The 27,819-nt window shown below is 39.5% G+C and overlaps 1 protein-coding gene across 31 annotated transcripts in view; it reads left to right on the top strand.

Moving 5' to 3' along the window:
* The window catches only part of IQCM (IQ motif containing M), a 589,121-nt gene that overhangs the window by 88,071 nt on the left and 473,231 nt on the right, over positions 1–27,819 (top strand). For 21 of the 31 annotated variants that reach the window (XR_014069346.1, XR_014069348.1, XR_014069349.1 and 18 more), the window contains 2 exons: positions 14,386–14,467; positions 26,050–26,132. Coding sequence is in view for 17 of the 31 variants with exons in the window: in XM_081544028.1 (XP_081400154.1) it covers positions 14,434–14,467; positions 26,050–26,132 (117 nt within the window). In the remaining 14 variants the exon portion in view is untranslated. The remainder of the gene's footprint in view (positions 1–14,385; positions 14,468–26,049; positions 26,133–27,819) is intronic. The other 10 variants (XR_014069351.1, XM_081544038.1, XM_081544040.1 and 7 more) reach the window with 1 other exon arrangement.

The raw sequence follows: 27,819 nt of genomic DNA, 5'->3' as shown, positions 1-27,819 counted from the left end.
ATGTGTGAAAGTCGCTCAGTCATGTCTGACTCTTCGTAACCCCATGGGCTATACAGTCCATGGAATTCTCGAGGCCAGGATACTGGAGTGGGTAGCCTTTCCCTTCTCCAGGGGATCTTCCCAACCCAGCAATTGAACCCAGGTCTTCTGCACTACAGGCAGCTTCTTTACCAGCTGAACCACAAGGGAAGCCCTTCTGCCCAAGTGAGAGTTGGATGTTGTATTTTTTGTCTCTTCTCAGTTGGTTTTGAGTGGCCTGGCCCTGATTCCTTCTCTCACACAGGACTTACACTGAGTTCTGGCGGTCCCAATGGAGCTGAACTCCAGGTTGCTTCTGCCTGTCCTGAGGAATTGGACAGCATCCATAGCTTTAGTCCCATTACCACTCTATATTTATCTTTATCTCTGGTTCTCGAAGATGACTGCAAGTACATCTCTACCTTGTTTATGCCTATTTCATTCCATAGGGAAAAGCTTTCAATTAGGCATTTGTAAGCAAAAGGTGTATGTTTTGATATTTGTTTTTCAATGTGTCATCCCTCTCAGAGGTTTATTTCTGGAAGGATATAATTGCTAGATGTTGTATGCATCAACGATATGGTAATGGTGGACATTTTTGGCTCTTTGAGAGATACTTCAAGTTTCTAAAGTTATCCCATGTAGTAGACAAAATACTATACCTACTTCTCCCTTACCCTCACTTCCTGTCTCTTATTTTTCTTTTAATCCTTTATAGAATATAATCTACATACATGTATAGGACTCAAGAGGCCTATAATTCCCTGGAATTCCTCATTTCTTATTTCATTATGTTGACCAACATGACCTTGAAACACTTTCTTTCTTTTTTGTTTTTTTTTTTTGAAGTCTTTATTGGAGTTTAGTTGAAGAGAAAGATACACCCATCTGAGTGCAGATTTCTAAAGAATAGCAAGGAGAGATAAGAAAGCCTTCTTCAGCGATCAGTGCAAAGAAATAGAGGAAAACAATAGAATGGGAAAGACTAGATATCTCTTCAAGAAAATTAGAGATAGCAAGGGAATATTTCATGCAAATATGGGCACAATAAAAGACAGAGATAGAACCTATGGACCTAATAGAAGAGATTATGAAGAGGTGGCAAGAATACACAGAAGAACTGTACAAAAAAGGTCTTAATGACTCAGATAACTATGGTGGTGTGGTCACTTACCTAGAGCCAGACATCCTAGTGTGAAGTCAAGTGGGCCTTAGGAAGCATTACTACAAACAAAGCTAGAGGATGTGATGGAATTCCAGCTGAGCTATTTCAGATCCTAAAAGATGGTACTATTAAAGTGCTGTACTCAATATGTCAGCAAATTTGGAAAACTCAGCAGTGGCCTCAGGACTACGGTCAGTTTTCATTCCAATCCCAAAGAGGGGCATTGCCAAAGAATATTTAAACTACCGCATGATTGCACCACATGTTAACAAAGTAATGCTCAAAATCCTTCAAGCTAGGCTATGTGACCTGAGAACTTCCAGATGTACAAGCTGTATTTAGAAAAGGCAGAGGAATCCGAGATCAAATTGCCAACATCCTCTGGATCATAGAAAAAGCAAGGGAATTCCAAAAAACACCTACTGTGTGGAACATAACAAACTATGAAAAATTCTTTAAGAGTTGGGAATACCAGATCACCTTACCTGCCTCCTGAGAGAAACCTGTATGCAGGTCAAGAAGCAACAGTTAGAACCTGACATGGAACAGCAGACTGGTTCCAAATTGGGAAAGGAGCAGCTCAAGGCTGTATATTGTCACCCTGCTTATTTAACTTATATGCAGAGTATATCATGGGAAATGCTGGGCTGGATGAATCACAAGCTGGAATCAAAATTGCTGGGAAAAATATCAGTAACCTTGGATATGCAGATAAACCACCCTTATGGCAGAAAGCGAAGAGGAACTAAAGAGCCTCTTGATGAAGGTGAAAGAGGAGAGTGGAAAAGCTGGCTTAAAAGTCAACATTCAAAAAATAAAGATCATGGCATCTGGTCCATCACTTCATGGCAAATTAATGGGGAAACAATGGAAACAGTGACAAATTTTATTTTCTTAGGCTCCAGAATCACTGCAGATGGTGACTGCAACCATGAAATTAAAAGATGCTTGCTCCTTGGAAGAAAAGGTATGACAAGGCTAGACAGCATATTAAAAAGCAGAAATATCATTTTGCCAATAAAGATCCATCTAGTCAAAGCCATGGTTTTTCCAGTAGTCATGTATGGATGTGAGAGTTGAACCATAAAGAAGGCTGAGCACCGAAGAACTGATGCTTTTGAACTGTGGTGCTGGAGAGGACTCTTGAGAGTCCCTTGGACAGCAATTCTACCCTGAATTTTCACTGGAAAGACTGATGCTGAAGCTGAAGCTCAGATACTTTGGCCACCTGATGGGAACAGCTGACTCATTGGAAAAGACCCTGATGCTGGAAAAGATTGAGGGCAGGAGGAGAAGGGGGCAACAGAAAATGAGCTGGTTGGATGGTATCATCGACTCTATGGTCATGAATTTGAGCAAACTCCGGGAGATAGTGCAGGAAAGGGAAGCCTGGCATGCTGCAGTCCATGGCGTTGCAGAGTCTGATGTTATTGAGTGACTGAACAGTAAGTTGAAAAGTCGTAAAATTGTTTTCAGTTTAAAAATTGTATTACTGAAACCTGTTCTTTAAATGTAAGCTCTCCAAAACCATTTCATTGTCTGTTAATATTAGCTAGTTTTTTGTTTTCTTTTGTTTTTGTTGTTTTTTTTGCTGTGTCATGAGGCATGCAGAATCTTAGTTCACTGACCAGGGATGGAATCCACACCCCTGCAATAGGAGCTCAGAATCTTAGCCACTGGACCACCAGGGAAGTCCAATATTTATCTTGTTTTTTTTATAAGGTCATTTGAGAAAGAGAAAATCTGAAATGTATGCAAGGATTTACAGTACTTCATGCTTTTTCTCAGATTTCTAGATCTTGCTTTTTAACATCAATTAGTATTTCTGAGCACAGCAAAATTACATTGCAGCAGTTTAACAGTTTTTGCCCTTAATTTATATTATTTAATTTGTGGTAATTAACTTTATGGTGTTTTCATTGTTGTCTGTTTATATAGTGTCCCAAGCATCTCAGCAGGAATTGCTTTATGAATCAAGTTTTCACTCTTTATTGTTATTTATAAAATGTTAATGGCTCCTATTTAAGGCATGTGTGATTAATAGCTGAGAGAATGTACTTTTATAACAGCACTGTTTCAATCTGTGAAAATCATAAGAAAAAGAGTTGCAACATGCCTCAGTTATCTTTGAAGGCATAGCTGTGTGTGTGTGTGTGTGTGTGTGTGTGTGTGAGACTGGCACTCATTTTGGGCCAAAGTAAAGTAATTAACTTCTTTTCTCATTTGGATAGTTATGGTCTTTCAATCGAGATAACTAGGTACATAAGATTAAACAAGCAAAGTCCATTATCCACACTGCAGAAGATCATGGTAAGTTATACGTAAACTTTAGTAGAAGTGACATTTATAAATAAATTCTCAGAACTCTGAAAACTAAGTAGAGTGTCATATTTCAGGACTTCCCTACAGGAATTCAAATCAGCTGCTTTTTATGTGGTACTTGTTGCTTGGCTAGCCATGTGCTCAGTCTTACGGAAGACATAAAAGGAATTTAAAAAACTAGTTTCTACTCTGATGGGCTTATAGTCTAGCATATTGTTAGCTTTTAGCAAAGCTCTGTGCTTCATATTTCTTTTGAGGAAGAGTAAAAGGAGGAGATATGAAACTACCCCTAATGACGAAGGTAGTGTTTTCAGTTCTAATAGGTTATTTTGAAAAACTAACAATTAAGAATTAAAATTAAATTTTTACTGTTAAATAAATTTAAATTGATATGTAGCAAATAATCAGAGAAGGGCACTATTCCTAAGTGCACAGCTCAAGGCGTAGTCAGGAAGTGAACACACCTGTATGACTGCCATCCAGTGATGAATAGAACATTTCCAGCACCCCAGAGCCCTCACCCCCTGTGCCACCCTCAGACACAAGTCTTCCTCCAAAGGAAGATACTAGTATCTTGTTTTTCTGTTAGTAAATTGTGCCTGTTTTTGAAGTTTGTATTAATGAAAACATACCATGTGTCTAATTTTTAAAAATACCATGTTATGTATTTATTTATTTGTTTTTGGCTCTACTGGGTCTTCGTTGCTGTGTGGGCTTTTCTCTAGTTGTGATGAGCTGCAGGCTACTACTCTCTAGCTGTGATAGGCGGGTTCCTCATTGCAGCGGCTTCTCTTGTTGCAGCCTGCGCTCTAGGGCGTGTGGGCTTCAGTAGTTGTGGTTCCTGGACTCTTGAACACAGGCTCCATATTTGTGGTGCGTGGTCTCAGTTGCTCCATAGCATGTGGTATCTTCTGGGATCAGGGATCCAATCCATGTCTTACACACTGGCAGGTGGATTTTTTTACCACTGAGCCACCAGGGAAGCCCCCTATGTCCTCTTGATGCTGATTTCTTTCTCTCAAGATTATGTACATGAGAATCAGTTGTATCTTGTGTATAGCAGTTCATTCTTGGTGCTATGAAACACTCCATCATGTGAAAAAGCTGCAGTTTGTTTATTGTCAGTGGACATTTGAGTTGCTTCCAGTTTTTAGCTGTGACAACATGGTAGTGCTACGATCATTCCTATATGTGTTTTTCTGTATACATTAAACAGTATTTCTGTTGGGTGTGGGAGGGCTGGGTCTCACTTAGGTACACATTTAGATTTTGAAGATATTGCCTAATAGTTTTCTAAAGATTACCAATTTATGCTCTGACAGGTAGTGTATGAATATTTCTATATATTCTTGTCAACCCTTAGCATTTTGTTAAAGCTATTTGTTTGGGTATGTGGTGGTTGTAGCTTTACTTCATGTTTCCTTGATGACTGATGAATTTGAAACATTTTTTTTTTACATGCTGATTTCCTACTAGGAAATTCCATTTGCAAAGAGTCTATTACAATTGCTTGCTTACTTTCACGTTAGATTTGTCTTTTTCATTGATTTGCAAAATATATATTGTATATATTTTGCTTGTGCTTATGATTTTAGAAGACACAGGGACTAAAATTCAAACTTTCAGTTCCCTCTAGTAGTTGATCTCATTTAAAATTTTTTTTTAATTTATTTTTATTGGAGTATAATTGCTTAACAATGTGTGTTAGTTTCTGCTATACAACAATGTGACTCAACCATATGTATACATATATCCTTTCCCCCTTGAACCTCCTTGTCCCATCCTACCCCCTAAGTCACCACAGAGCACCAAGCTGAGCACCTGTTCTATACAGAAGCTTCCCACCAGCTATCTATTTTACACATGGTAGTGTGTATATATCAGTGCTACTCTCCCAATTTGTCCCTCCTGGGTATTTGTGTGTGTTAGTCGCTCAGTCATGTCTGACTTTGCGATCCCATGGACCGTAGCCCACCTCTTCTGTCCAAGGAATGCTCCAGGCAAGAATACTAGAGTGGGTAGGCATGCTCTTCTCCAGGGGATCTTCCTGACCCAGGGGTCGAACCCAGGTCTCCTGCACTGCAGGCAGATTCTTTACCATCTGAGTTACCAGGGAAGCCCATTGTGTGTGTGTGTGTGTGTGTGTGTGTGTGTGTGTGTGTGTGTGTGTGTGTGTGTATCAGTGCTGCTCTCCCAATGGGTCCTTTCCGGGAGTGGCTGCATGGGATGTTGTTTCCCTTTCAGAACCCCCCGCCCCGCAGTTACTTCACTTCACCACCATGGAACCACTGTCTTCTCTCTCCCTCTCCAGCCCGTTGTCTCCTGCTGGTATTGACGCTCAGTAACACTCTGTGTATGTTTTCCTGTATTGCCAAATCCTACTTTGTAATCTTCTAGATTAAAACCCTAAGATTACAGACAAACGCCATAGTTGATTGGATATGGCTCAGAAGGGCCAGTTTTCTTTTACACATTGAGGCAAAAGTTGAAACAATTACTATATTTTAGGGAAAAAGATATTTGAAAACATTATAATATGAGAGGCTTCTCAGTTTAGCTTCTTTTTAATGACTTGAGAACTTCAGTGAAATTAATAGCTTTCTTTTGTAAAGAAATATTTTATGTAAAGCCAGGATATTTGTGATCTCTTAGTTAGTGTCTGTGTTGGTACAAGCCCACAAGGAAGTAGAACATAATGTCTGTTTCTGAAACAGTTGAATCCTACAGGCAGAAGACATCTGTGAAATCATTGACTGGGCTTCTTGAATCCTGGAGTGTTGGGGTTGGGGTGGGTGCAGTGACAGGTGCTTCTACCTGGAGAGGCTCTGAGACCCTCTTCCATGAGGACAGCCAGGCTTTCCTCTGTTGTCCTCATTGGCTTCAGAAAGAGTTCCTTCAAACGTAGGTTGAAACTAGTCTTTTAAGATTGTGTATCTATTTTTATTTTATTTTTTTGACTTTATTTAAAACTTTATCAGAGTATAGTTGCTTTACAATCTTGTGTTAGTTTCTGCTGTATAGCAAAGTGAATCAGCTATACGTATACATATATCTCCTCGTTTTTGTATTCCCTTCAGAGGTAGGTCCCCCCAGAGCGCTGAGCAGAGAGTCTGCTATGCTACACAGTAGGTTCTCATTAGGCATCTCTTTTATGTGTGTGTACTTAGTCGCTTCAGTCACGTCTGACTCTTTGTGATCCTACGGACGGTGGCCCGCCAGGCTCCTCTGTCCATGGGATTCTCCAGGCAAGAATACTGGAATGGATTGTCATGCCCTCTTCCAGGGGATCTTCCCAACCCAGGGATTGAACCTGAGTCTTATGTCTCCTGCATTGGCAGACGGTTCCTTTACCACTAGCACCACCTGGGAAGCCCTATCTATTTTATACTTTGTAATTCTCCAGATTGAAACCCTAACATTACAGAAAAACTCTATAGCTTATTGGATATGGCTCAGTATCAATAGTGTGTATATGTCAATCCCAATCTCCCAATTCACCCCACCCCCGCTTTCCCCATTAGAGGCTGTCATAGAGAGTGAAGTGAATCAGAAAGAGAAAAACAAATATCATATATTAACACATATATGTGAAATCTGAAAAACTTGGTATAGCCACTCTTATTTACAAAGCATAGAGACACAGACATAGAGAACAAATGTAAAATGGTGTGTCTATTTTAAATCCTTCACTTCTGGACAAGACGGTGGATTCGGTGAGGTTCAGTGGTTTGATGGAGGTCACATACTGCCAAGGAACAGTGAGGACTGAAATCCAAGTTTGCTGTCTCTGTAGTGGCCCAAGACTCTGATGTCTGCGTCAGCTGCAGTAAGATCCTAATGAGTCAGTTATGTCCTCTTCCTTCCCACTTCCTGACTCTGAGAGATATATTAATCCAAGTTAATTAGAGAAGCAGAGGAAGGGTTTGTGCCAGGAAAGGAGTGTTACTCCACATGCTTCCTGCTGTTGTACGCGTCCCTGGGATCCCAGCTTGTCTGATATTCATGATCATGAATTCATAGGGTATTTCCTTTCCAACTCATCTTATGGCCCTCTGACTAATTTGGTTCATAGTTTTATTTAAGTAATTATGAATTTTTTATTCTCCTACTCTCTGGTATACCATTTTACCCACTGTAGGTGCCTAATATTGGCCTTGTTACTTCGGACCTATTAATAGTTAAGACCTTTTTCTTGTTTTTTTTTTTTTTGCCAGCTTGCCTTCCTGTTTTCTCATTCCTGTTGTTTGCTGCCAGCATATTTGACAGAGGGTGACTGGGAGAGGGGGGAGATGGGGAGATATATTTTGAAGTTAAAATGTAGAAAACTTGATGGATTGGATATGTAAGGTAAAAGTACAGGAGGAATCAAAAGTTTTATGGCTTAAGCAACTGGATGGATATAGGGACAATTTCTATATGGAGAAGTGGGCATAGAGTCAACATGTGCTTGACAGCTAGGATTTGGATGAAGGGCCAGTGAGAGAAAATTGGGGGTAGAAAATGAAGATTTTCTCTCATTCATTCGTATATCAGCTGCTGAAACTACCCACATAAATCTCTAAACCTGTTTCCCCAAGTCCTACTGAGTACCATAGGGCAGTTTTTCACCCACCAGGATACTTAATTATGGTCTTCCCCAGTGGCTCAGTGGTAAAGAGTCCTCCTGCAATGCAGGAGATGCGGGTTCGATCTCTGGGTCGGGAAGGTCCCTTGGAGAAGGACATGCCTACCCACTCCAGTATTCTTGCCTGGAAAATCCCATGGACAGAGGAGCCTGGTAGGCTACAGTCCATGAGGTCGCAAAGAGTCGGACACAACTTAGTGACTAAACATCAAACAACAAAATACTTAATTATATAGGCTATCACGATAAAGTCATAAGCTTTATCTTTGGAAGGACAAGCTAAGGAGATAAGTTAGGGAAATACCATTGCTCCTTCTGCTTGCCTTATATCTATATAGAAATGGAATTAGAAACCCTTGGCATCCCTGTAACCTGATTTAGGAGAGCCTTAAGTTGTATCACAGATATGCTCAAGGAGACATGGGAAGGTGGGGCATCCCTGTCTAGCTAGACAAACATGTCTAGCATGTTTGTCATTTCACAAATTTTTGTTTATTTATTTGCCAGTTTTATTGAGAAGTAATTGACATAACTGTATAAGTTTAAGGCATGTACTATAATGGTATCATTCACATATACTGTGAAATGATGACCATAATAGGTTCCACTCACATCTGTCTGCTCTTACAGATTCAAAAAACAGAAAAGAAACAAAGGGAAAAATTTCTCCTTGTGATGAGAATTCTCAGGGCTTATTCTTGTAATAACTTTCCTATATATTCTACAACATGTGTGCTCAGTCACTCAGTTGTATACAACTATTTGCGCCGCCATGCACTGTAGCCTGCCAAGCTCCTCTGTCCATGGGTTTTTCCAGGCAATGGTACTGGAGTGGGTTGTCATTTCCTCCTCCAGGGTATCTTCCCAACCCAGGGGTCGAACCCATGTCTCCTGCGTCTTCTGCAGTGGCAGACAGATTCTTTGCCACTGAGTCACCTGGGAAGCCCATATGCTACAACAGTTAGCTATAATTATGTTGTACCTTGTAGCCCCAGTACTTATTTATCTTATAATTGGAAGTTTATACCTTTTACCACCTTCCTTCAATCCCCCGTCTCATTCCCCCTACTGCTCCCAGCATTTGGTAACCACAAGTCTGATCTATTTTTCTGCAAATTTTTGTTTAAAATTTCATATACATGTAAATAAAATCATACGGTATTTCTCTTTCTCTGCCTGACTTGTTTCACTTGGCATAATGCCTTTAAGGTTCATCTGTGTCACAAATGGTTTCTTAGTTTTTATGACTGAATAAAATTTCACTATTTATAACTTCTTTATGCGTTCATCCATTGATGGACACTTAGGTTTCTTCCCTGTGTAGGCTATTACAAATAGTGCTGCTGTGAACATGGGGGTGCAAATATCTTTTTGAGTTAGTGTTTTTATTTCCTTTAGCTGTAGTCCCAGAAGTGGAACTGTTAGACCATATGGTAGTTTTAATTTTTTGAGGGTTCTCCATACTGTTTTCCACAGTGGCTCTTCCAATTTACAATCCCTCCAAACAACTGCAGAGGTCCCTTTTCTCCACATCTATAAAGTATTTTTGATATGGCCATTCTAAGGTGATATCTCACAGTGCTTTTAATGTGCATTTCCCTAATGACTAGTGATGTTGCACATCTTATTATGTACTCGGTGGCCTTTTGTGTATCTTCTTTGGGGAAATGTGTATTTAGGCCCTTTGCCCATTTTTTAGTTGAGTTAGTTGTCTTGTTTTTTATAAAGTTGTATGAATTCTTTATGCATTTTGGATATTAACCTCTTGCCAGATATCAGGTTTGCAAATATTTCTTCCCATTCTGTAAGTCAGGGAAATTTCAAGTATTTTTTGAAACTCTTCTACATACTAGGTTCTCATTAAGACACTGAGAATAGGGCAGGGAAAAAGACCAAATCCTTGCCTTTATGGGAGTTAAATTCCACAACATCAACTATGTCAGTACCCTCTTCACAAATTTGGTTGCCCATTTCTGCAACATAACATTAACATTTTTTAAAAAAATTTATTTTGTCTTATTATTGGAGTACAATTGCTTTACAATGTGGTGTCACTTTCTGCTGTACAATGAAGTGAATCAACTATGTATACATATATCCCCTCCCTCGTAAGCCTCCTTCCCACCCTCCCCACCTGACCCCTCTAGGCCATCACAGAGCACCCAGCTGAGCTCCTTGTGCTTTATACCAGCTTCCCACTAGTTATCTGTTTTTACACATGGTAATGTATATATGTCAGCACTGCTCTCCCAATTCAGCAGCATAACATTTAGCCTTTTGCTTAAATCAAGCACACCTTCTACTTGCTGTTTCCCAAATCACACACATTCTCACTTTCTTTCATTTGCTTTTGCTCAGTCTCTCACCCGCCTGCTTCTCTGTTCCTCTGAGTGGGCCAATCTGACCCATGCAGGACTGGTATTCCCGCAGGGGGATGCTGATCAGCAGCCAGTTCTAACTGGCTGAGGCTTGTGCTAGACCAGTCATTCACCATTTCACTGTTAGCCCTGCACCCACCCTTCCAGGAGCAGCTCAAGTCTCTCTGGAGCCTCTCCTGGCTCCTTGCTCAGTCTTCAGTGATCTCATCTTCATGTGAACTGCTGATACCCACGGGTTTATCTCAGTTCACAAAGCTCACAGACTTTCTTATGACATCTGACATACAGTTGTTTGCATTTTACTTAAAAAATTGACTTAGGCTTTTGTCTTTTCTTCCAAAATAGATAACATGCTCCTTGCACAACTCTCTTGCACTTAATCTGCACTTTGTAATTGGTCAATGCATCAGGCTGGACTCAGCATCTCATAACTGTCTGCTGGGGACTTGCAGTGGAGAGGGACCTCTCTGCTGATATTCTGTGTCAGTGTGCTTATCTTTAAGCAGTTCCATCCTCCAGGGCCTTCTTCTGCCCCCAGCTCCTGTCTCAGAGTCATCCCCCATCACCTTTTCTTGAGGGGGCATTACCATGCCAGCACCCCTTAGGATGCTTGGCTAGTTTTCTGCATTAAGAGGACAGTGGGATGTCTTGCTTGCCAGCCAATTTAATGCAGGCTGACACTGCTGGCACACTGAATTAAGGTGGAGGAGCCAGCTGCCTCGGAGAAGAGTCCATTCTTATGGAGATTAAAACAAGAAAGTGACGGAGTGCGAAACACCTTTATTTTCAACTTATATTTAGATGCAGAGAAGGCAGTACTTAAGCCAGAGCAGAGGATGAGTTCTGATTATTGCTAAGTGAAGTGCAGTATTTTAATTTAACCCAGTCATTTGTAGAACTGGGCAAATGAGGTACATATTCTTTGCTTTTGCCCATGATATAAAGCTGAATATTTGAGAATTAATCATTTTTGGATGTTCCAGATTTGTCATTTTTTTTCCTTTTTTTTTCATTATGCTTTTTATTTTTATTTTATTATTTTGATTTTTAATAAATTTATTTATTTTAGTTGGGGGCTAATTACTTTACAATATTGTAGTAGTTTTTGCCATACATTGACATGAATCAGCCATGGGTTTACATGTGTTCCCCATCCTGAACCCCCCTCCCACCTCCTTTCCCATCCCATCCCTCTGGGTCATCCCATTGCCCCAGCCCTGAGCATTTGTCTCATGCATCGGACCTGGAATGGTGTTCTGTTTCACATATGATAATATACATGTTTCAATGCTGTTGTCCCAGAACGTCCCACCCTCACCTCCTCCCTCAGAGTCCATAAGACTGTTCTATGCATCTGTGTCTCTTATTCTGTCTCGCATATAGGGTTATCATTACCATCTTTCAAATTCCATATATATACATTAGTATACTGTATTGGTGTTTTTCTTTCTGGCTTACTTCACTCTGTATAATGGGCTCCAGTTTCATCCATCTCAATAGAACCGATTCAAATGTATTTTTTTTAATGGCTGAGTAATATTCCATTGTGTATATGTACCACAGCTTCCTTATCCATTCGTCTGCTGATGGACATCTAGGTTGCTTCCATGTCCTGGCTATTGTAAACAGTGCTGCGATGAACATTGGGGTACACGCATCTCTTTCAATTCTGGTTTCCTCGGTGTGTATGCCCAGCAGTGGGATTGCTGGGTCATATGGCAGTTCTATTCCCAGTTTTTTAAGGAATCTCCACACTGTTCTCCATAGTGGCTGTACTAGTTTGCATTCCCACCAACAGTGTAAGAGGGTTCCCTTTTCTCCACACCCTCTCCAGCATTTATTGCTTGTAGACTTTTGGATAGCGGCCATTCTGACTGGTTTGAAATGGTACCTCATTGTGGTTTTGATTTGCATTTCTCTAATAATGAGTGATGTTGAGCATCTTTTCATGTGTTTGTTAGCCATCTGTATGTCTTCTTTGGAGAAATGTCTGTTTAGTTCTTTGGCCCATTTTTTGATTAGGGTCGTTTATTTTTCTGGAATTCAGCTTCAGGCAGATTTGTCATTTTAAAACTGTAACTCCGGTAGTTTTTCCCCTCTGGGTAGAAGCCAAAGGAAAAGTGTTGTCTCCTTTTATCTAAGAGCGTGTGACTACAGAGTCATGACTACCATATGGTAAAGCTGGTTGACATATTTACTCAAATAACCCCCCTATTATTTAACAAATTTTGAATATTTCACTGCAGTTTGATGGTCTAGTCAGCTACCTGAGCAATTACACTTAGAGTTTTGCGACAAGCATCTCCATGGAGTTACATAAAGCATTTACGATTCCTGTTTTTATTTTCTAGTAATGTTTCCTATTTTAATATTCCTACTCTAATTATAAAGTCATGTGAGCACAAAGTAGTGTGCATTGGTGGAACTGACTTTCTGGCTGTGGGGCAACGGTGATGCATCTTGGATAATCCTCTGGAAGTGAAGTGACAGTGTTAGTGGCTCAGTTGTGTCCCACTCTTTGTGACCTCATGGACTGTAGCCCACCAGACTCCTCTGTCCATGGGATTTTGCAGACAGGAATACTGGAGTGGGTTGCCATTTCCTTCTCCAGGCGATCTTCCCCATCCAGGGATTGAACCCGGCTCTCCTGCATTGTAGGCAGATTCTTTACCATCTGAGCCACCAGGGAAATCCTTTGGAAGGAAAGGACAATTTCAAATGTAGGAAGAATAGCTCAGTTCAGTCACCCCATTAATCAGCCCTTTATTGAGCATCCAGAATGTGATGCACTGAGCTTGCAACCATGAAGTTCAAGGAACAAGGCAAGGGTTCACTCCTCCAACTGAACATTTCAACCTTTTGGGAAATGTTAAAAAATATAGATGCCTAGGCCCCACTCTGTGGCTCAGTGGTAAAGAGTCCACTTGCCAGTGCAGGAGACATGGGTTCCATTCTTGGGTCGCGAAGATCCCCTGGAGAAGTAAATGACAACTGACTTCAGTGTTCTTGCCTAGGAAATCCCAGGACAGAGGAGACTGGTGGGCTACAGTCTGTGGTGTTGCAAAGAGTCAGACCCGAATGACCGACCAAACAACAACACTACCCTCTTTCCAGGCAATTGTCACTTTGGGTTGAGTAACTTTGGCATAAAGTATAGTTTGGTGCAAGGCAGTAGGAGTCTAGTTTATATCTATTTATGGACTTCATTTATATCTATTGCTCTGACTTTTTAGCTCCTTACACAGAAGCCTATGATACATTTCAAGTGAGAGGCATGGACAACATAACTACCGAGTTTAAGGGAGGAACAGATAGTTAGAGGCTGGAGATAGGATTTAAATCTATGCTTTAAGAATGGATAGACTATAAATAAACATAGATGTGAGAACAGGACATTTTGAGTGGAAAACTAGCATAAACCTCAGCTCAAGTGTGTAAGCTCAAGGCGAGAATGTGTAAGGTATGTGCCCAGTATTATCTTGATATTAGTTGGAAAATTGTGAGAAATCAGATGGGGCTGCATAAGAACTTGGGCCCAAAGATCTGACTTTGAGTTCTATACCTACCACTGAGTAACTTTTCACTGACAAGGTATTTCACTTCTCTGAGCTCCAGTTGCCACCTCTGCTGAAAGTGGGGCAAGAGTTCTTCTGAGGTTGCTTGGAACCAGTGAGGAAATATGTATACAAGCACTTGATAAAATCCAGAGCCCTACCCAATGCTAGATGTTTTACTATTGTCTTTGGGAAGGGAAGGTATTGAGTAGAGAAGTGATGTGTTAAAAAATTTATTCATTCATCCTGTTCATGAATGAATACAAGAAATAGCTAAAAATAAGTATTCATCATCACTGAGTTACTTGATGTCATTGTGTTTAGGGATTGGAGGCTCACCTTCAAAAGAGAAGGTCCCCCTAGCTGCCCACCATGGCTGCAGAGGCTGCACCCAACAAAGCGGGAAGTGAGTATCAGTACTTACCTAACAACTCAGCATCCGGTGCATAGCAACTTGATTAGTTATGAACTCTCAGAGTGCTAACTTTATTGGCAAACCTGTAAGAATCCATCTCATTCCCTTTATATAAATATAACCAACTTCTGAGAGATGCAGAGCAACTCTTAACTGAATATACTGTCTGATGTGGTCTTCAGTAGTCATGTATGGCTATTTACTGCTTGAAATGTGGCTAGGGAAAGTAAGGAACTGAATATTTAATTTTAATTCATTTTGCTTTCAATATAAAACCTGATAATTCAGTTATTGGAACACGTTTAAGCACGTTTGGAACAACTTGGGCGTGTGAGTCTATTTTTTTAAGTGGACATTTTATAAATAGAGATAAAATATTTCTGATGTAAATTTGGCATCTGAATTGAGATGTATGTAAGTGAAACATATTTACAGGGTTCTAAAGACAGAACAAGAAAAAGAATGTAAAATATTGTGTTAATTTTTAATATTGATTAATGTTGAAATGATAATGTTTGTATATGTTTTATTTAAAATATCCTATAACAGTTATTATGTTATTAAAATTAATTTCATCTCTCTTCACTTTTGAAAATGTGACTACTAGAAAATTTTAAATTAGAAATGGGGTACACAATATACTTCATTTAGAGCTGCTCTAGATTTGGCTTCCCTGGTAGCTCAGTTGGTAAAGAATCTACTTGCAGTGCAGGAGACCTGGGTTTGATACCTGGGTCGGGAAGATCCCTGGAGAAGGAAATGCCAACCAATTCCAGTATTCTTACCTAAAATTCCAATGGACAGAGGAGCCTGGTGGGCTACAGTCCATGGAGTCTCAAGAGTCAGACACTTAGCCACTAAACCACCACCGGACTTGGCAACATTTCAAGTAATCTTAAGTTTAGACTTACGTGGCCTGATTGAGAAATGTTTGGTGCTGAACATAGAGCCGGGATGATTAAGATTTTCTGTTCTGTTACCTTCACTTGGCTCCTGTGACCCCAGGCAGTCTATGATACGGGCCAGCTGACATCTGTCCAGGGTTACAAATCAGTGTGAATCACTTTAACTTTCTTCCTATTTGGATAATACAGAACATTTTTCAAGATGGAAAGGGCAGAAAGGGAGGACGATCCAGGAAGTGGAGGAGGAATGTTCTTGAGCTTCATTTTGTCTTTGGGTCATGCCCGTAATTTCTTAAATTAGATTTGAAGTCTTGTTTCTATGAGCTTGGAATTCCCCTACATCTTCTTAGCAACCTAACCCCAGTCTGAGAAATACTACTGTAGTGGTTTTTTTGGGGGGGAGGGGTAAATTGTAAAGTCTCCCTGAGGTACATAAGAAAGTTATTAATCATTTATTGTTGCAAAGAGAATGAGACACTTTGCTTAAGGACAATATAATTGGAAAAGTGAGTAACTTGTATCTATAAGAGACAACAGAATGCCTTTAAGTTAAAATTGAAAAGTTGAGTCTTAATGCAGTATGGGTTGTGGAAAAAATTGTTGAATGTAGATCTTACGTGATGAAAAGCCATATGCCACTTGAAATTTAGATTTTGCTTGGTTTTAAGATTCTTTCTCAAAAGAAATTAGAAATAAATTTTGTTTTCTTCACTTAAAAGTCATGGAATTGAATGTGAACTATTTTGTTGGCGGTGTCTCTCAGGGCATTTCTTCACTTTCTAGTTTCTACAGCTCTGCACAAGCGCTAGTTAAAGGCTGTTAGCTCTAGCTTCCCTCTCCCTCTCCTCCTAAATTTCTCTGGTCCCCCAACCCTTTGTTTGTTTTGTAATTGTTTGCTGTGTGTTTGTTATTTTTAGCCAAGGAATTTATTCCTGCAAAATAAAACTTAGGAAGAGCTCAGATATGTAAAAGAGATAAAGTCTAAGCTGCTCTGAGTAAAGAGGAACCCCCAAGGCAGTGAAGTTGGTGAAGCACAACTTTAAAACTGCTGCTTGAGTCTGGATTTGATTCATTATGTTATTTCTCTTGGGATATTTCCTGTTTTAAATCTTACCTCTAATAATACAATGTGAAAAGCCTTATATCTTTAAAGGAAAATTCATACTTGAGTGAACTGGCAATAGCAGGTGTTAGTGAGGTATGTTGGCCTCTGTGACAGTATGATACTAAATGTCATGATACTCATTTTCAATTTTTTTCTGGTGTTAGGCTCTAAGCCCCTGGAAGGCTGGGATACTAAGTTGTCTTATTTATTTCAATGCGTTTAGCACCAACACAGCACCTAGGATTTAGTAGATGCTTAGAAAATATATACTGAACTGAGTCTCATTGAATATGCATGCTAAGTTGCTTCAGTCATGTCAAACTCTTTGGGACCCTATAGACTGTAGCCCTCCAGGCTCCTCTCTCCATGGGTTCTCCAGGCAAGAATACTGGAGTGGGTTGCCATTTCCTTCTCCATCATTGAATGTGAGTTAGTGCTTTTTTGTTTTTGTTCAGTCGCTAAGTTGTGTCTGAGTCTTTGCAACCCCATGGGCTACAGCATGCCAGGCTTCCCTGTCCTTCATCACCTCCCAGAGTTTGCTCAAACTCATGTCTTTTCAGTCGGTGATGCCATCCAACCATCTCATCTTCTGTCACCCTCTTCTTCTCCTGCCCTCAGTCTTTCCCAGCATCAGGGTCTTTTCCAATGAGTCAGCTCTTTGCCTCAGGTGGTCAAAGTATTGGAGCTTCAGCACCATTCCTTCCAATGAATATTCAAGGTTGATTCCCTTTAGGATTGACTGGTTTGATCTCCTTGCTGTCCCTTGAAAGATTCTCAAGAGTCTTCACCAGCACCACAGTTAGAAAGCATCAATTCTTTGGCACTCACCCTTCTTTCTTTGCTTCCTTCTTGCTTTTTTAACACCTGTGAAATCAAGCACAGGCGTTCAGACACTGACTCTGACTACATAAGCACGGGGGGCCTTAGCCATATGGCCATACATCTTTGTGCAGGCAACCTTCTTAAGTAAACTGTTGTGAAGTCTCTGAAGAATGCAGCCTGTTTGTAGAAAAAAATGGGAATCCTGTGATTAAGGGCAGTTATTTTGTTATGATTATAAGAAACACGTTTGTTAGTCCCCAGGTCTTTTTGGATGCAGGAAAGACTTGCTTAATGATTACAATCAAGAGATGGCCAGTGGCACATTCCCTGTCATAGTTTCCTAATTAGATCTTCTTCCTTTGTCTTCACTTCAGAGATTAACTAGAGCAACTATACAGATTCTATAAAGCAGTGAGAGAAATCAGAAGTTCTATGAACTATTAATCACAATAGCATTAAACTGGTGATATATGAAAAGTGAGTTTAAAAAAATATAAAATAAGTGTAAGAAAATATTTGAGGCTAGTGAAATCACTTGGCATTAGAGATTCATTTTCTTTTTTTATGGTGATGTTAATATTTACACTCATGTTTTAGATCAGTTTAATATGACTATTTCAACCTCTTCATGAACTTTATCATAAAATATTTATTATTACTTATAATGGCTTTTTATTGCATTTTGGGGATTTAGTAACTTGAAACCAAAGTATGAAGAGATTTCATTATTTGCAAACCTATTCATGAATTATTTTTGGATAAAAAGAAATATAATAAAACCAGATTTTTTCAAACTAATTTAGAAAGTTGAAATTTATCTTTGTGCTATTGAAATAATGAGGATTAATTAATGAAATTAATTATATAAACACTGTTGGGTAAAATTTAGCCCATTGATAGTAAATGATACAACTATAACTACAGTAATAATAATTGGTCACATTTGAAAGTTTATTATGTGTCAGGCCTTGTGCTAAATGCTTTGTAACCCAGTCCAATGTAATCTTCAAAATAATTCTTTGCAATATGTATTATTATTATTATCTCTATTTTATAAATGAGAAAACAAAGGTTTAAGGACAATAAAATATAGTTCATGAACAAATTGAAATTCAGAGAAAAATAGTACAGCTCAGGAATGAGAGCTCTTAAAAATCATTTTATATGCTGTGGATATGTATTTGCAAATAGAGCTTTAATGACAGACTTTTTTTCTAACAGAGAGGGAGGAGACCTTGACAGCTCCCTTTTAATAACTGAAGTTATAATGCGTACTTGAACGTATAAAAGCTGCATGCTTACATACTTATCCTACTGTGAACAAAGAAATAAAGGCCTCAAAGATTATTAACTGGATGAATTCTTAACATCAAAGTTGTTTAATTTCTTGCAATTTTAGATTCATTTGTTGAACATATACTTATCCTTGGATATTATAAAAATAAAGAACACACTATCTTTGCCTTTTCTGAGGCTTTGAGATATGACTTGTCTTGTGATGCCTTCAACATTTAATTCTTTGGTTCAAAGGCTACTTTTTAGTAATGTGAGAAGATCATAACAGCTGCCTCAGGACCTTAGATGACAGTGCGGGCCCAGGGCTGCTCATTTGGAGTCAAGGTGCCCATATCTTCGGTGGGACCATCTCTAGGGCTGTGTGAAGTCTTTCTCATGTGGTGGTGGCTGCCCTCCTCTGCCCCTTTAGGAAAATCCAGGCCTTGTTCTGATGGTGAATACTGAACACACAGGTCAACGAGGAGCCCAGCGAGGAAGAAAATGCTGCCTTGGGAATTTAAGCTCCGCTGTCGAAGGCTAAATGTTAGTCATGAACGGGAAAACAGACTGGCTCTCTCAGCACATTACAAGAGGAGCAAAATGATTGCTGGCTTGAAATGAAAGTGTCTTAATCTCTTCAGAATGCCATAACAAAATATCATAATGTGGGTGATTTATAAATAATAAAAATTTATTTCTCATGGTTCTGGAGGGTGGGAAGTCCAAGATCATGGCATCAGCAGATCTGAGGTTTGGTGAAGGCCTGCCTCCTCATTAATGGATGTCTTCTCACCATAACGCTCATGTGGTGGAAGGGGGCTATCTAGCTCTCTGAGTCTCTTTTATAAGGGCACTAATCTCAGTCATGAGGCTCCACTCTCATGATCTAATCACTTATCCAAAGGCCCACCTCCTAATACTATCACACTGGGCATTAAGTTTCAACATATCAATTTTGGGTGGATGTATATACCACAGCCTTGTCTATCTCAACAAAACTAAGCCATGCCATGTGGGGCCACCCAAGACGGATGGGTCATGGTGGAGGGGTCTGACAGAATGTGGTCCACTGGAGAAGGGCATGGCAAACCACTTCAGTATTCTTGCCTTGAGAACCCCATGAACAGTATGAAAAGGCAAAAAGATAGGACACTGAAAGATGACTCCCCAGGTCAGTAAGTGCCCAATATGCTACTAGAGATCAGTGGAGAAGTAACTCCAGAAAGAATGATGGGATGGAGCCAAAGCAAAAACGATACCCAGCTGTGGATGTGACTGGTGATAGACGCAAAGTCTGATGCTGTAAAGAGCAATATTGCATAGGAACCTGGAATGTTAGGGCCATGAATCAAGGCAAACTGGAAGTGGTCAAACAGGAGATGGCAAGAGTGAACGTTGACATTCTAAGAATCAGCAAACTAAGATGGACTGGAATGGGTGAATTTAACTCAGATGACCATTCTATCTACTACTGTGGGCAGGAATCCCTTAGAAGAAATGAAGTAGCCATCATGGTCAACAAAAGAGTCCGAAAGGCAGTACTTGGATGCAATCTCAAAAACGATAGAATGATCTGTGTTCGTTTCCAAGGCAAACCATTCAATACTACAGTAATCCAAGTCTATGCCCCAACCAGTAATGCCGAAGAAGGTGAAGTTGAATGGTTCTATGAAGACCTACAAGACCTTCTAGAACTAACACCCAAAAAAGATGTCCTTTTTATTATAGGGGACTGGGATGCAAAAGTAGGAAGTCAAGAAACACCTGGTGTAACAGGCAAATTTGGTCTTGGAGTACAGAATGAAGCAGGGCAAAGGCTAATAGAGTTTTGCCAAGAGAATGCACTGGTCCTAGCAAACACCCTATTCCAACAACACAAGAGAAGACTCTACACGTGGACATCACCAGATGGTCAACACTGAAATCAGATTGATTATATTCTTTGCAGCCAAAGATGGAGAAGCTCTATATAGTCAGCAAAAAACAAGACCGGGAGCAGACTGTGGCTCAGATCATGAACTGCTTATTGCCAAATTCAGACTTAAATTGAAGAAAGTAGGGAAAGCCACTAGTCCATTCAGGTATGACCTAGATCAAATCCCTTATGAGTATACAGTAGAAGTGACAAATAGATTTAAGGGACTAGATCTGATAGACAGAGTGCCTGATGAACTATGGACAGAGGTTCGTGACATTGTACAGGAGACAGGAGTCAAGACCATCCCCACGGAAAAGAAATGCAAAAAAGCAAAATGGCTGTCTGAGGAGGCCTTATAGATAGTTGGGAAAAGAAGAAAAGTGAAAAGCAAAGGAGAAAAGGAAAGATATTCCCATCTGAATGCGGAGTTCCAAAGAATAGCAAGGAGGGATAAGAAAGCCTTCCTCAGCGATCAATGCAAAGAAATAGAGGAAAACAACAGATTGGGAAAGACTAGAGATCTCTTCAAGAAAATTAGAGATACCAAAGGAACGCTTCATGCAAAGATAGGCTCGATAAAGGACAGAAATGGTATGGACCTAACAGAAGCAGAAGATATTAAGAAGAGGTGGCAAGAATACACAGAAGAACTACAAAAAAGATCTTCAAGTCCCAGATAATCACTATGGTGTGATCACTCACCTAGAGCCAGACATCCTGGAATGTGAAGTCAAGAGGGCCTTAGAAAGCATTACTATGAACAAAACTAGTGGAGGTGATGGAATTCCAGTTGAGCTGTTTCAAATCCTGAAAGATGATGCTGTGAAAGTGCTGCACTCAATATGCCAGCAAATTTGGAAAACTCAGCAGTGGCCACAGGACTGGAAAAGGTCAGTTTTCGTTCCAATCCCAAAGAAAGGCAATGCCAAAGAATGCTCAAACTACCGCACAATTGCACTCATCTCACATGCTAGTAAAGTAATGCTCAAAATTCTCCAAGCCAGGCTTCAGCAATACATGAACCGTGAACTTCCAGATGTTCAAGCTGGTTTTAGAAAAGGCAGAGGAACCAGAGATCAAATTGCCAACATCCGCTGGATCATTGAAAAAGCAAGAGAGTTCCAGAAAAACATCTATTTCTGCTTTATTGACTATGCCAAAGCCTTTGACATGTGGATCACAATAAACTGTGGAAAATTCTGAAAGAGATGGGAATACCAGACCATCTGACCTGTCTCTTGAGAACGTGTATGCAGGTCAGGAAGCAACAGTTAGAACTGGACATGGAACAACAGACTGGTTCCAAATAGGAAAAGAAGTACGGCAAGGCTGTATATTGTCACCCTGCTTATTTAACTTATATGCAGAGTACATCATGAGAAATGCTGGGCTGGAAGAAACACAAGCTGGAATCAAGATTGCCAGGAGAAATATCAATAACCTCAGATATGCGGATGACACCACCCTTATGGCAGAAAGTGAAGAAGAACTAAAGAGCCTCTTGATGAAGGTGAAAGAGGAGAGTGAAAAAGTTGGCTTAAAGCTCAACGTTCAGAAAACTAAGATCATGGCATCTGGTCCCATCACTTCATGGGAAATAGATGGGGAAACAGTGGAAACAGTGGCTGACTTTACTTTTTTGGGCTCCACAATCACTGCTGATGGTGATTGCAGCCATGAAATTAAAAGACGCTTACTCCTTGGAAGGAAGGTTATGGCCAACCTAGACAGCATATTTAAAAGCAGAGACATTACTTTGCCAACAAAAGTCCGTCTAGTCAAGGCTATGGTTTTTCCAGTGGTCATGTATGGATGTGAGAGTTAGATGGTGAAGAAAGCTGAGTGCTTCAGAATTAATGCTTTTGAACTGTGGTGTTGGAGAAGACTCTTGAGAGTCCCTTGGACTGCAAGGAGATCCAATCAATCCATCCTAAAGGAGATCAATCCTGGGTGTTCATTGGAAGGACTGATGTTGAAGCTGAAACTCCAATACTTTGGCCACCTCATGCGAAGATTTGACTCATTGGAAAAGACCCTAATGCTGGGTAGGATTAGGGGCAGGAGGAGAAGGGGACGACAGAGGATGAGATGGTTGGATGGCATCACCGACTCGATGGACATGGGTTTGGGTAGACTCTGGGAGTTGGTGATGAACAGAGAGGCCTGGTGTGCTGCGATTCATGGGGTCGCAAAGAGTCGGACATGACTGAGTGACTGAACTGAACTGAATATACTAAGTTTTAGCAGAAAATGTCAATGAAATGTGAGTACTCCACTAGGGTGACCAGCCATACCTCAATGGAGTCTCCAGAACTCACAAGGACTGTGTGATAATTAGTAAAAGTAGCAGATGTGTTAAAAAAAACAAAACCCAAAACCAAAAAACAGCAAGCAGTTCTGGAGACCAGCACTTTGTGGGCTCCCAGCATGACTGACTTTAGAAGGCGTTTGGCCTCCCTGTGTCTCAGAGCTTTCCCTGAAAATGAAGATGAGATCATCTCTAAGGTCTTATGTGGAATGAAAATGCAATGGCTTTTATGAATAAACATTTTCATCAAAAGCTAATGACCTAATCATTTTACATATTAATAAATGAATATTGTTTGTCATGTATGACGCATGACAATATTGTAGTTATAAGTAGTTGTAGGGAAGTTTTGATTAGTTAGAGGAAGGATATTAAAGGAGGAAAGGTTGACTTGAGAGGTGGAAAAAAAGAGGACAGTTTGTGGATTCACACCTTGGAACAGATCACTGCCTTTGCACTGGGAACTAAGTGGTCTGGTTAGAAGCCCCTTCAAAATAGATTTCATTTGAAACTTGGTGTAAGAGACAATTTTAATTCCTTAACTCTTATCTCTTCTATGTGAGGACAGTGTGTCCTATGACTTTGAATGGTAACATTTATATGAACCATTTTGTGATTTACATGTGACTTTGTGTTCCAATCTATTCAAAGAATATGTCCACTTCTTCACAAGTGTGTGCATGAAGTCTTGACAACTACTTTTGCAAAGAAGAAACAAATCCATCAATCATTGTCCTTAGAAATATGTAGGCAGCCCTGAATGTGAGCAGATACAGTGGCAAATGTGGGAGCACAGGGAGATTCAAATTTGGTGATGACTTTACCTACTTTCCATGGGTAAGAGAAGAAGGAGCAGAAGATAGGGAGCAAGGGGAGATGCCCTTTATGGAATAACTGCAGAGTGACAGCCTCATCCCAATGATGGGACATCTTAGTAGATGCTTTCTCTCCTAACCCAGCACTGTTTAAGGGGGTTAAGAGTCTAGCCGTTCCTCCCATTCACTGCTTGGGTCTCCCTCAGGATACCACTGCCCCAAAGTAACAGTGGCCAGTGGCCCACAGGTATACATGGTGAAAAACAAGGGGAAATTCTGTGAAGGAATAAAGAGTTTACTCCAATGTTTCATTATGAAATTTTCAAACATATAGCAAGCTTGAGAGAGTTTTAAATCAATACCCATAGGCCTACAGCCCAGTACTCACCATTCATATTTTCCGTTATTTGATTTATCACATATTTATCCATCAAGCAACATACATAGCATTAGTCAGAATTCAATATTTCTAAATAGTTTTCTTTCAATGTAAAATGTACAACAATGAAAAGCAGAGATCTTAATATATTTTCACTGAGTTATGATAATGTACCTGTGTAATCTACTGTGTATCAAGATATAGAGCATTGTCATCTCCCTGGAAATTTCCTTCATGTCCCTTCTCAGTGAATCTTGAAGATCACTGTTCTTGGTTTTTCTCCTATATATTAGCTATATTTCCACTAAGACTTTATTTAAATAGAACCATATAGTATTTGCTTTTTTGACATAATATTTTTGCTTATATAACATAATGTTTTTGAGATTCATTCATGTTGTGATGTATGTCAGTAGTTTGGTCCTTTTTTGTTGCTTAGTAGTATTTCATTGTATGATATACCAGTTTGTCTGCAGTTCTCTTGATGATCCCCATCTGGCTGTTTCCAATTTGAGTCTATTATGAATATAGCTGCTGTGAGCATTCTTGTACAAGTCTTTTGTAAATATATGTTTCATTCTCTTTGGAAAATACCTAGGAGTGGGATCGCTTAGTCACAGGGAAGGTGTATGTTAGGTTTTATAAGAAATTGCCATAGCTTTTCCAAACTATTATCCTATTTTGTATTTCCACTGATGACACATGAGGTTTCAGTAGGTCCACTGCCTCATCAACATTGGCTATTACCAGTCTTTTTAATTTTAGCCATACTGGTGAGCATGTGGTGGTATCTGCTATGGTCTCAATATTTGTGTTCCCCTAAAATTCATATGTTGAAATCCTAATGCACAGTGTGATGATGGTATTAGGGGAGTTTTGATTAGTTAGAGGAAGGAAATTTGGTGGGAGGTGGTTAGGTCATGATGAGTGCTTATATAAAAGAGGCCCTGGAGACCTTCCTACTCCCTTCCACCATGTAAGGATAAAAGTAGATGTCTTTGACCGGGAAGAGGGCCCTTCCCTGACCATGCTGCCAATCCTGATCTTGGACTTTCAGCCTCCATAATGGAGAGAAATACATTTCTGTTGTTTACAAGCTACCCAGTCTCTGATACTTTGTTGTACCAGCCCACACAGACTAAGATAGTATCTTATTATGGTTTTGATCTGCATGAAGATGGAGTTTCTAAATGCTTAAAATTTGAGTAGGTGAAAAGAAGAGAGAAAATGTTGATCCTAAGGTTGCTTAAAAGAGGTATAGTTAAAGAAATGGGGAGATTACTGGCCAGACTGAAAAGCTGATTTGGTAAGTAATATATTGAAATTTTGCTGTGTCCAGGGTAAGAGAAGAAAGCCAAGAAACACTTATAAACATCAAAATCAGCTAACAGTAAAGGAAATATATAAGGAGGAAATCTTAGACAAGATTAAGTTAAGATGATGTATTTTATGTACATGCTATAGAATTCTATACATAGCTCTGGGTAAAATGAATAACAATCTTAGGAAAATAGTTATCATTATAATGCTACCGATATGTAGGTACATATATTTTTTATTTCAGTGCTATTTCTACTAAATTGACTTAAACTTTTGAGTTTTATTTTACAGTTATAATGTTATCAAGTTATAAGGTAAATGCTCTTGAAGACATGTACAGTCATATTAATTAGTCATCAGGTATAGAAATTTGGATAGACTTACTAATAATTTTCGTATTCAAATCATTTGTGTCTTCTATATTTAAAAGCTTTCAGAGCTAAAGGAGATTTCAGTTCTGTGTGTTTTCTTTGGTCTCCCTGGACTCGGGATAATCTAACATGCTAACCATTGTAAGCTAATTTAAGTAAAATATTACATTGAAGGAACATTACATTAACTTTTGTTGCATTCTCTTATAACATCCACTTATATAATTCACATTTTATAATATCCTGTAAGATTCATAACTTTCCAAATTTCAGTTTCATAGTTTTGCCGTTTTTGGTTAAGAAAGTACATTAACTACATTAAAAAAAGTAAACCATTTCTCTGTTTCTATTTTAGGTCCTATATTAGAGATTCCCAAGCAAGATTTTTTTCAAGAAGCAAAAACTCTCATTACTCAACATTATAAGAACATAAATGAGGTTAGTGTTTTGAATTTAGCTAACTTCGTATTTTTCAGGAGACTAATAACAATTGTTGTATACTACTACAGTTGTTCCAAATGATTGCATGAACCCTAATAGATTTTGAACAGAAGAGAAAATGAAATCCTTACTAGCTATAAAAATTGATTTCAGATTGCATTTAAAAATAAGATTTTTCAGCTCTACAGGTTATTTAATTATGTATATGTTCAGTTTGTACATTTAATTTAATTTTTAATGTTTTCTGTTGTTGAATTACAGTGAAAGTTTCTGGATTAAATATCTCAAGTAAAGATCCCTCTTTAAACACTGTTAGATGAAGCTAAACTAGAAACCGTACTGTGAGATGTGTCCCTCCTACGCCGCCAGTGTGACATACTTACCTGCATCTTCGTCCACATCACTTTGTATTAGGACTGTGTACCAGTCTGGTTGTTCCTTGAGGGCAGTAACTGTCTTTTTTGAATGTTGCATCCCTAGCAGTGAGCCTTGTGCCTGGCTCAATAAGTAATTGCTTAATGGCATAGACTGGTGGGAAGGAATGAAAGTGAAAGGGGTGGCAAAGAGATAGGCGAAAAGGGTACAGGATGAAATTTTGGAGGAGAGCACCCAGAGAGGAGATGGGAACTTTGGGGAGCAGTGGCTGCTATGACAGATGGCCCTTTGGGGAGAGAGGTGGGAGAAGGAGATCTTAGGATGGTTTACTGTGTGCCACACTATTCTCTCTTTTGAATATTTTTTAAAGTAAAAAAAAAAACCCATACTTTTAAATAAAGATTTTAACTTTTTCCATGTTTCCTGTTGAGGGGGAAGAGGATTATATTTTTTAAAAAATTGTGTTTCTGCTGTATGATAAAGAGAATCAGCTATATGTATACATATATCCCCTCCTTCTTGAGCTTCTCCCATCCCATCCCCCCTTTGGTCACCACAAAGCACCATGCTGAACCCCCTGTGCTATAGAGCACGTTCCGACTAGCTACCTGTTTTATACATGGCAGTGTACATACATCAGTCCTAATTTCCCAACTTATTCTTCCTCATCTACTCTGTTCACCTATCCATTCTGTACTTCTGTGTTATTCCTGTCCTGAAAATATGTTCATTTGTACCATTTCCCTAGATTACACATTTATGCATTAATATATTATATTTGTTTTTCTCTTTTGACTTACTTTTCTCTGTATGACCAATTCTAGTTCCATTCATGGGTCTCTATAAATGACCCAATATTGTTCCTTTTATGACTAAGTAATATGCCATTGTATATATGTATCACATCTTTATCCATTCATCTGTCTATGGACATTTAGGTTGCTACCATATGGCCACCTCATGCAAAGAGTTGACTCCTTGGAAAAGACCCTAGTGCTGAGAAGGATTGGGGGCAGGAGGAGAAGGGGACGACAGAGGATGAGATGGCTGGATGGCATCATCGACTCGATGGACATGGGTTTGGGTAGACTCTGGGAGTTGGTGATGGACAGGGAGGCCTGGTGTGCTGCGATTCATGGGGTTGCAAAGAGTCGGACATGACTGAGCAACTGGACTGAACTGAACTGAATATGACCCAGCAACTCCACTACAGAGCATATACCCTAAGAAAACCATAATTCCAAAAGACGCATGCATCCCCAGTATTCATTGCAGCACCATTTAAAATAGCCAGGACATAAAGGGTTAT

The sequence above is a fragment of the Giraffa tippelskirchi genome, chromosome 11, assembly GCF_054371585.1.
Source record: "Giraffa tippelskirchi isolate mGirTip1 chromosome 11, T2T-mGirTip1v1.2.pri, whole genome shotgun sequence".
NCBI classification, from domain to species: Eukaryota; Metazoa; Chordata; class Mammalia; order Artiodactyla; family Giraffidae; genus Giraffa; species Giraffa tippelskirchi.
This window is presented reverse-complemented; position numbering and strand designations above follow the sequence as displayed.